Raw genomic sequence first — 10,738 nt, forward strand, 5'->3', positions numbered from 1 at the left:
GCGAAGATAAGACAAGTAGAAAAAATAGAGAAAAGGGATCAGGAGCGTTCGTCGCAGGCTGCACGTGAGCTGGCGCATGCGCACTAAAAATCAGGGAGATTTGTAGTTTTTCCGGATAATAAAACTCATCCAACCTCAGTCCTATCTCAGGCGAGCATGAAAATAAATTCATCTCACACCAAAGCATTTGTTCAGTCTTTGTCAATCTCATGTCAAATAAGCCTTGAAAGCTTGTAAGTTTGCAAACCTCTCTCATATAGCTTGTAATAAATGACACCGCCTGATGGACTTTATGTGCAGTAAGAGTCGATATCATGTCGATTCCGCACAAACTCCTCATTCACACACAAACACGGTGTCTCAGCAAAACTAAAACTTTGTTCTTCTTTTTGTCATGTTAGTGATCATCTCCGATGTCACAATAAATATAACTATGTAATATTCGTGTAAAATCCTGTAATATTCCTCTGTTTTGTCAGTCGACATGGTTCTTTGGCTTCTGCGGTTCCGTATCCTTGAGTGTGAACACAAACTCACGTGTCCAGCTGTTCATGAGGGGCTCAAAGCCTGACGACGCATTTACTCAGTGGAGTAAAAGTGAATTACACTCCACAACTGTAGGTGGAGCCTGAGAGCAGAAAATACCAATTCATACATAATGGGGCTTTAAATATAGTAGCTTTGAATATGAGGATTTTAGAATTGTAATGAGAATAGACTGAATATAAACTGACTGCTGATTGTAGGCTCATTTTAGTGATGTTTGTACATGATCTGAGGTAAGAACCAATGTGAAGACAGTGTGAATATTTGCATATGACCTGAATCTCTGGACACTGATTTTATGATACTCAAATAAACGCTCAGTTAATGGCTCCCTCTAAACTTTCTCATGTGTTCTCATGCATCACTTGTTCCTGAAATGAAGGCTCTTTTTTATGCTGAACTCTAAAAGTATGAGAGGCAAGTACTCACACTGAACATCCAGGTACACAGATGATCTCCGTGATCTCCGTGCTGGTTTTGAGCTCTACAGTAGTATAAACCCCTGTGTGTAGAATCAGTGGTGTTGATGGTGAGATGGTTCCCGGTTCCTATCTGCGCTCTGTTCTCTCTGTACCAGGTGTAGTTCAGCACTGCTGGGTTTCCATCACTGCTGCAATGCAGAGACACTGAACTGCCCAAAAGCACTAAGCAGATGGAGACGCTGATACTGATGTGTTTCTAGGACCATCTAAAGGAGGAAGAACAGGATTTAAGAGACTCCATAAATGATTAAAAGTGGAGTGAGTGTCTCATCTCATCTCATTATCTCTAGCCGCTTTATCCTTCTACAGGGTCGCAGGCAAGCTGGAGCCTATCCCAGCTGACTACGGGCGAAAGGCGGGGTTCACCCTGGACAAGTCGCCAGGTCATCACAGGGCTGACACAGAGACACAGACAACCATTCACACTCACATTCACACCTACGCTCAATTTAGAGTCACCAGTTAACCTAACCTGCATGTCTTTGGACTGTGGGGGAAACCGGAGCACCCGGAGGAAACCCACGCGGACAACATGCAAACTCCACACAGAAAGGTCCTCGCCGGCCACGGGGCTCGAACCCAGGACCTTCTTGCTGTGAGGCGACAGTGCTAACCACTACACCACTGTGCCGCCCTGGAGTGAATGTGAAGTGATTAATCAGCACTTACACAGAACATGTAGAGTGAGAGAGCTGTGTGCTGATTTGTTGTTGTTCTGGAGCTGGTAGGTGGCAGTGCAGGTGAAATCAAGTCCATGATGCAGGTGAGTAGCTCTGAAGGTCAGCTGAGAGGAGCTGAAGCTGGTGTTGTGGTTCTGCTCCTGTCTTCTCTCCTCAGGCAGGAAGTTCCAGCTAAAAGTGGGTGGCTTTAAGAGACATGGAGGAGCTGGAGCAGAGCAAACGAGACTCACTGAAGTTCCCTCCACCACCTCATTTTGGTCCTCCACCTCCCCCTGATCCTCCTTATACAGTGTTATTGAGGGATTGATTGGAGAGTCTGAGATAAACACACAGTATCACATTAGAGATGAGTTTTAAATGTGTTCCAGTGCATCATTAGTGTAATTACAGTTACACTGTACACACACACTGCTGCAGCTCTCACCTCCCACTCTTAGAGATACTGATGGAGAAGTGTAAGTGTATTTCAGGTCTCCTGAAGCTTCTATTCTAAAGTAATATTCTCCTCTGTCCCTCTGTCTGATGTTGTAGAAGACGTTGGTGCAGTTCTTCATGCGGAGGTCTCCGATTAGTTTCCCTTTAATATTGTTCTCTTTAGTTACTTTCGAGTTAAAGACCTTGCTATTGTTACGATCAGTGCCATCTTTAAACCAGATTCCTGTAGGATCTCCCTGGAGTTCTGCATCATAGCCTCCATTAATCTCAAAACTGCAGGGGATGAGAACACAGAGTCCTCTCACAGCTTCTACACTCTCTGGGAGCGTGACGGAGAAATCTCCACACAAAACAGCTGCAAACACACACACACACACACACACACACACACACACACACACACACACACACACACACACACACACACACACACACACCATTAATCTAAAGTGTGTAGAAATATTTCCTCCAAGCTGCAGTTGTGTTACAGAATCACACCAAACTGATTGAGTTCCTGCCTGAGTTTAACACACTTACATTATCAGCTCACACATTAAATATCAATTCTACACAAACCTTCAAACAGAAAACAAAAGAGGATGAGTTTCTCTGCTGATTTCATCTCTCTGTTCAGGAAAGATCACCTGGAGAACACACACACACACACACACACACACACACGGATCAGTGTGTGAATGTGAAATCAGAGTAATGTGGATCAGTTGATAAAGTACAGATTGAGTCTGAAATGAATCATGTTTCGTCTCAATGTTCCCAAACGTTCCTGATGTAATTTATCATCAGATCTGAGTTTTGTTCAGGGCTCAGTTTCATTATTTATTCTTTTATTGACTCTCTTTTCAGTTTGCTGCTGTTTTTCTCCACTGAGCTTCAGACATGTGAAAATAGTTTTTCCTCTCAGCTCATTTATTCAGGGGGACTTTAATATTCATGAGACGCAGAGAGATGAAGATTAGAGAAGTGAAAGTCAGAGGAACCCTCAGAGAAACAGGACGTCTGAGACCCTCTCTGTATTTAGAGATGATGTTTATTCCTCTCAGCTCTTCAGGGTTTTAGAGATGGTCTGAACACACTTCATGTTTGTGCATTGTGAAAGCAAAGTGTCTCAGAGTCTTCACATCGTGCTTCATGGAGAAAGAGTTTGTGGGTTTCTGTAGATACAACAAAGCTCCAGTTTTCTGTCACTTCACAGAAATGAAATGAACTTCCTGTGGCGTCATGTGATCTCACAACAAAGTCAGCAGTGTTCAGTCGCATCATGGCAGAAAACGCAACGTGTCAGTGACAGGAACGATACGGACTGTACATTACTGTTCTACAGTGTTGGACACTCCAGAGGAACATAGCTAAAGCAAGCACAAAAACCTGATAGATGTCATTTGATGATGTCACAGACTAATTTGCATATTAATTTAATCATCATGATCATTTGAATATCAAAATATAATTGATGGTGGATGAAGAAGTAAAATTTTCTGAAGACACTTATGAGAGAAAAGAGTTTTGTGTGTCTCCTGTCCTTAGGGTTGACCACTTTTTCAGGAGTTGCTCCCAGCCACTGGTTCAGATATGTGGATGACACTTGGGTTAAAATCAAAACCCATGAAGTGGAAGCCTTCTCTAAGCACATCAGTGCAGTGGATATTAACATCAACTTCACTCGGGAGGATGTCAGTGGGAATAATCTAGCCTTCTTGGATTGTGATGTACACATTAGACAAGACAGAAGCCTGAGCATCAAGGTCTACCGGAAACCCACACACACAGACCAGTACCTACTCTTTGACTCTCACCACCCACTGGAAAACAAATTGGGGGTCATTAGGACCTTGCAACACAGGGCTCAGAACATTCCTACAACGTTAGAGGGAAAAGAGAAGGAGCAGAATCACATCAAGAAAGCACTTCAGAACTGCAGGTATCCCAACTGGTCTTTCCTCAAGAGCAGAAAAAGGAACAGAATGGACAAGGAGGATAACAGGAACAAATGCAAGAACATTGTCATTCCCTACATTTCTGGTCTATCTGAGAAACTCAGGAGGATCTTCTACAAACACAACATTCCAGTACATTTCAGACCCAGTAACACCCTGAAGCAGAAACTGGTTCACCCTAAGGACAGAATACCCAGACACAAACAGGACAACGTAGTGTATGCCATTCAGTGCAGAGAGGATTGCATGGACTCGTATATTGGGGACAAAACAACTGCTTCACAGGTGCATGGCTCAACACAGGAGAGCCAGTTCCTCAGGCCAGGACTCTGCTGTCTACCTTCATCTTAACAACAAAGGACACTCATTTCAGGATTGCAACGTACGCATTTTAGCCAGAGAGGATCAATGGTATGAGCGAGGAGTTAAAGAAGCCATTTTTGTCAACCTGGAACGGCCATCACTGAACAGAGGTGGGGGTCTAAGACATCATTTATCAGCCACCTACAATGCAGTCCTTGGCACACTTCCCAGACAACTGAATGCACACCAAAACCCAGCTGTTTTCAGCGACTCACAGGAGGACAGAGAGAATCAGTATTCCATTGATCACCCTAACGGGCAATCCATTGATCATCCTAACGACTTTCGAGGCCGTTCACAACCAGCCCCCAGTGACCCACACCAACAGGATGACTCAATGACACCTTAGATGAGCTTTTCATCCATGAGAGGATAAATACCTGATGCTCCCTACCAGTCAGACAGAACTGAGGAAGCCTTTCGGATGAGAGGTGAAACGTCTTCAAGAATCTTCAAGCAAGTCCAGTTGCTCTCTTTTACCACCCACAGTTTACCATGACCTGGATGACTGAGAATCTTCACAGACAATATTTTCCAGCTGAATCTCATCAACTCAACTGTTCCTGTTCCAGATAGAGTGGTTCTTACCCGAGTGTGTTCGCATCTCCAGTTCTCGAGCTGAAGTGATGAACATCACATTTACAGTAACAGTTTCACTGCCTCTCACTCTCACCAGCCTGAGTGTCGCACACTCACAAACAAGAAGTTTGTGTTTGTGTCTTATTTAAAAAGTTCTGAGCAATCACACGATTAAACTCAAACACCAGATTAAATTTGTCGAAGCGTGAACACAGTCCTAGTGCTGATGCATTTGTGTGTGTTGCTGGGGGACAGTTTTTATATTCAGTCACTAAACACCATGTTCATGTGAAATGGACAAATGTGACAGATCAAACACTTTCAGAGGTGAAAGGTGATTTTTAGAAGAAACCTTTATTCGTCACATGCACACTTCAAGCACAGTGAACTTCATCCTCTGCATTTAACCCATCTGAAGCAGTGAACACACGCACACACACCCAGAGCAGTGGGCAGCCCAGAGCACCCAGGGAGCAGTCAGGGGTTTGGTACCTTGCTCAAGGGCGCCTCAGCCCAAGGCTGCCCCACGTCAACCTAACTGCATGTCTTTGGATTGTAGGGGAAACCAGAGCACCCTGAGGAAACCCACGCAGACATGAGGAGAACATGCAAACTCCACACAGAAAGGCCCTCGCCAGCCGCTGGGTTTGAACCCGGAACCTTCTTGCTGTGAGGCGACCGTGCTAACCACTACACCACCGTGCTGCCCAGCATATGACAGAAAGGATACAGATATCCGTCCATATAGTGTAGCACAGTAATACAGTAAACTGGAATACAGTACCAATTACTGTAATGGGCTAATATATAAAATGCAAATTACTTGCCCCCTCCGAGAACTGCCACCTTATTGTGGTGGAGGGGTTTGTGTGCTTGAATGATCCTAGGAGCTATGTTGTCGGGGGCATTACGGCCCTGTTAGGGTCTCCCAAGACAGACAGGTCCTAGGTGACAGGCCAGACCAAGGGCAGTTCACCAAAACCCTTATGGATATTAAAAGAGCAAGGACCGTGACGTCGCCCGGTATGGCGCAGCCAGGGACCCACCCTGGAGCCAGGCCCAGGGTTGGGGCTCATATGCGAGCACTTGGTGGCCGGGCCTTCGCCCATGGGGCCCGGCCGGACTCAGCCCAAAGCCGTGGCGTGGGCCCGACCTCCTGTGGGTTCACCACCCACAGAGGTAGCCGTAGGGGGCCGGTGCAGTGTGGATTGTGCGGCAGTCAAAGGCAGGGGCCTCGACGACCTGATCCCCGAACACAGCGGCTAGCTGTTGGGACATGGAATGTCACTTCACTGGGGGGGAAAGAGCCTGAGCTTGTGCGGGAGGTTGAGAGGTACCGGCTAGAGATAGTCGGGCTCACCTCCATGCACAGCTTGGGCTCCGGAACCCAGCTCCTTGAGAGGGGCTGGACTCTCCACTTCTCTGGAGTCGCCCACGGTGAGCGGTGGCGGGCTGGTGTGGGCTTGCTTATAGCTCCCCAGCTCAGCCGCCATGTGTTGGAGTTTACCCCAGTGAACGAGAGGGTCGCCTCTCTGCGCCTTCAGATCGGGGAGAGGGCTCTTGCTGTTGTTTGTGCCTACGGGCCGAATAGCAGTACAGGCAATCGTCGACTTACGACCTATGCAACTTACGACCGATCGACTTTACGACCGTCTGGTTATGACTGGCAAATGTTTCCTAGCTGAGCGTACAACAGTTTCCGCCCCAGCTCCCGGCAGCGCCTCTCGCCGCGTACAAAAGTTTCCGCCCCAACTCTAGGCAGATGCGCAGTCTCTCTCACGCTCCTTCGCTCACTCCATCATAGAGTTTCCGCCCCAGCTCCAGGCACATGCACAGTCTCTCTCGCGCTCCCTCGCGCACTCCGTCATACAGTTTCCGCCCCAGCTCCCGGCAGCGCCTCTCGCCGCGTACAACAGTTTCCACCCCAACTCCGGGCACATATGCAGTCTCTCTTGCGCTCCGTCATACAGTTTCCACCCCAGCTCCTGGTTTATGAAACGAGCAAATGCTCCCGCCAGCCTGAGCGCTGCAACAGCTGATGATGACGTAGATGACCCACAGCCAAGCACCAGTGATGTCAGCGGTCACTAAGTTTTGTATTTTGCTATGTTTTACATTTGTATTTTGGCATGTTTCAAATGAAAATGTTTTCTATTTTTCACACCTGTATTTTGTATTTTTTGCTTTGCACATATTAAACAAATTGTGCTGTACGCAGTGTAGTATGCAGTGTTTGACTTAAGCCAAATAATGAGCCAAGGTAATGAAATAAGAAAATGTTGATAAAATAAGACTTTAAGATGATTACAATATCATTACACATCACAATATACTTACATTCATTTAACATAGGCCGACTTACGACCAGATCGGTTTATGACCGGTCAGTCGTAACCAAACACAGTCGTAAGTCGACGACTACCTGTATAGAATATCCAGCCTTCTTGGAGTCCCTGGGAGAGGTACTGAGAGGTGCTCAGACTGGGGACTCCATTGTTCTCTATTGATCAGAACCCGAGTGGTGTTTTGTTATTGGACTTCTGTGCTAGTCACAGTTTGTCCATAACGAACACCATGTTCGAGCATAGGGGTGTCCATAAGTGCACGTGGCACCAGGACACCTTAGGTCGGAGGTCGATGATCGACTTTGTTGTTGTTTCAGCTGATCTCCGGCCCTATGTCTTGGACACTCGGGTGAAGAGAGGGGCTGAGCTGTCAACTGATCACCACCTGGTGGTGAGTTGGATCCGCTGGCAGAGGAGGAAGCCGGACAGGCCTGGAAGGCCCAAACGTATGGTGAGGGTCTGCTGGGAACGTCTGGCCGAGCACTCTGTCGGGGAGGTCTTTAACTCTCACCTCTGGGAGAGCTTCTCCCAGGTTCCGAGGGAGATGGGGGACATTGAGTCTGAGTGGACCATGTTCTCTACCTCCATTGTAGATGCGGCTGTTCAGAGCTGTGGCCGCAAGGTCTCCGGTGCCTGTTGTGGCCGTAATCCTTGAACCCAGTGGTGGACACCGGAAATAAAGGATGCCATCAAGCTGAAGAAGGAGTCCTATCAGGCCATGTTGGTCTCCAGGACTCCTGAGGCAGCTGACGGGTATCAGCAGGCCAGGCATGCCGCAGCTCAGGCAGTTGTGGAGGCAAAAACTCAGAACTGGGAGGAGTTCGGTGAGGCCATGGAGGAGGACTGTCGGTTGGCCTCGAAGAAATTCTGGCAAACCGTCTGCCGCCTCAGGAGGGGGAAGCAGTACTCTGCCAACACTGTTTACAGTGTGGGTGGGGAGCTGTTGACCTCAACTGGGGACATTGTTGGGCGGTGGAAGGAATACTTCAAGGATCTCCTCAATCCCACCGTCACATCTTCCACTGAGGAAGCGGAGGCTGATGACTCAGAGGTGGACTCGTCCATTACCCAAGCCGAAGTCACTGAGGTGGTTTGCAAGCTCCTCAGTGGCAAGGCGCCAGGGGTGGATGAGATCTGCCCTGAATATCTCAAGTCTCTGGATGTTGTGGGGCTGTCTTGGCTGACACACCGCTGCAACATCATGTGGTGGTTGGGGACAGTGCCTCTGGAGTGGCAGACTGGGGTGATGGTCCCTCTTTTTAAGAAAGGGGACTGGAGAGTGTGCTCCAATTATAGGGGAATCACACTTCTCAGCCTCCCCGGGAAGGTTTACTCCAGGGTACTGGAGAGGGGAATTTGGCCAGTAGTCGAACTTTGGATCCAGGAGGAACAATGCGGTTTTTGTCCTGGTTGTGGAACACTGGACCAGCTCTATACCCTTCATAGGGTGCTCGAGGGTTGATGGGAGTTTGCCCAACCAGTCCACATGTGCTTTGTGGATCTGGAGAAGGCATTCGATCATGTCCCTCATGGTATTCTATGGGGGGTGCTTCAGGAGTATGGGGTTCGGGGCTCTTTGCTAAGGGCTGTCCAGTCCCTGTACGAACGGAGCAGGAGTCTGGTTCGCATTGCCGGCAGTAAGTCAGACCTGTTCCCAGTGCATGTTGGACTCTGGCAGGGCTGCCCTTTGTCACCGGTTCTGTTCATAATTTTTATGGACAGAATTTCTAGGCACAGCCAGGGGCTGGAAGGAAGCCTGTTTGGGAACCACAGGATTTCATCTTTGTTTTTTGCAGATGATGTTGTCCTGTTCACCTATTGTGACCATAACCGAGGTGAGCAAGGTCTTCAGGAGGACTAACCCCCGAAAGGCAGCCGGCCCTGACAACATCCCCGGCCGTGCTTTGAGGGCCTGCTCCACACAGTTAGCAGAGGTCTTCACAGACATTTTCAACCTGTCCCTCTCCATGTCTTCTGTGCCCACATGCTTCAAGACCACCACCATAGTGCCCCTCCCAAAGAAAAACAATATAACATGCCTGAATGACTATCGCCCAATTGCGCTCACTTCAGTTGTAATGAAGTGTTTTGAGAGGATAGTCATGTCATACATCAAAAAGGACATCCCAGACACAATAGACCCCCTTCAATTTGCATATCGTCAGAACCGCTCAACTGATGATGCCGTCAATGCAGCCATCCACACAGCCTTGTCACACCTGGAACACAGGGACACCTATGTTCGAATGCTGTTTGTGGACTACAGTTCAGCCTTCAACACCGTCATCCCCAGCAGACTGACAGAGAAGCTCTCCACCCTTGGACTGACATCCTCCCTCTGCTGCTGGGTCCTGGACTTTCTCACAAACAGACCCCAGGCTGTCAGAGTCGGTACCAGAACATCCAGCACCAAGACAGTGAGCACAGGGACCCCCCAAGGCTGTGTGCTCAGTCCACTCCTGTACACCCTCTTCACCTACGACTGCACCCCCACCAGCACGCCTCGCTGCACATCAACGGGACACAGGTGGAGAGGGTGAAAACATTTAAATTCCTCGGAACTCACATCAGTGAGGATCTCACCTGGACACACAAAACACAGCAGACCATCAAGAAGGCTCAACAGAGAATCTTCTTCCTGAAGAAGCTGAGGAAATTTGGACTGTCCACCAAACTCCTCAGCAACTTCTACAGGTGCACAGTGGAGAACGTCCTGACAAATTCCATCACTGTGTGGTATGGGAACTGCACAACTCAGGACAGAAAGGCTCTCCAGCATGTCATTAAAATGGCACAGTTCATCTGTGGAGCTATCCTCCCCCCACTACAGGACATTTACAACACCCGGGTCACAAAAAGGGCACAGAGCATCATCAGGGACCAAACACACCCACAACACAGACTATTCACACTCCTACCATCTGACAGATGCTACAGGAGTGTGAAAGCAAGGACTACTAGACTGACAAACAGTTTTTACCCCCAGGCCATCAGGCTTTTGAACCAAGGATTATAATCACCATCTACCTCTATATTTCCATCAGGCTTTGAACCACGGATTATATTAGCAATTTTGCACAAGACATTGCACAGTATATCTACCTCTATGTTTGCACATTGTTTGTTTGCCTCTCCTTTTTTTTAAATGTTATCTTCATTTTTCACTCTACCTTTATATTTTGCATTCCATATGCACTTTATATTTTATATTTCATATTTTATATATATATTTCTTTTTATATTGGTAAGCGTAGTTTGGTCAGGCACTTGCAAAATAAGAATTTCATTACCCAATAATAAACTGCTGTGTCTGTTATTGTGTATATGACAAATAAAAATCTTGAATCTGTTGG

General features: G+C 47.6%; 1 protein-coding gene across 1 annotated transcript; it reads right to left on the reverse strand.

Moving 5' to 3' along the window:
• Nucleotides 1-907: 907 nt before the first annotated feature.
• Nucleotides 908-2,783, reverse strand: LOC132869634 (sialic acid-binding Ig-like lectin 7; the record flags this gene model as incomplete). Its single annotated transcript, XM_060902927.1, is given in 6 exon segments — nt 908-1,003; nt 1,006-1,193; nt 1,196-1,234; nt 1,698-2,024; nt 2,133-2,498; nt 2,720-2,783. Coding segments are annotated over 6 exon segments (1,080 nt in total), but the record flags the coding sequence as incomplete, so codon positions are not given.
• Nucleotides 2,784-10,738: the final 7,955 nt, after the last annotated feature.

The sequence above is a fragment of the Neoarius graeffei genome, chromosome 21 (assembly GCF_027579695.1).
Source record: "Neoarius graeffei isolate fNeoGra1 chromosome 21, fNeoGra1.pri, whole genome shotgun sequence".
In the NCBI taxonomy this organism is placed as follows: Eukaryota; Metazoa; Chordata; class Actinopteri; order Siluriformes; family Ariidae; genus Neoarius; species Neoarius graeffei.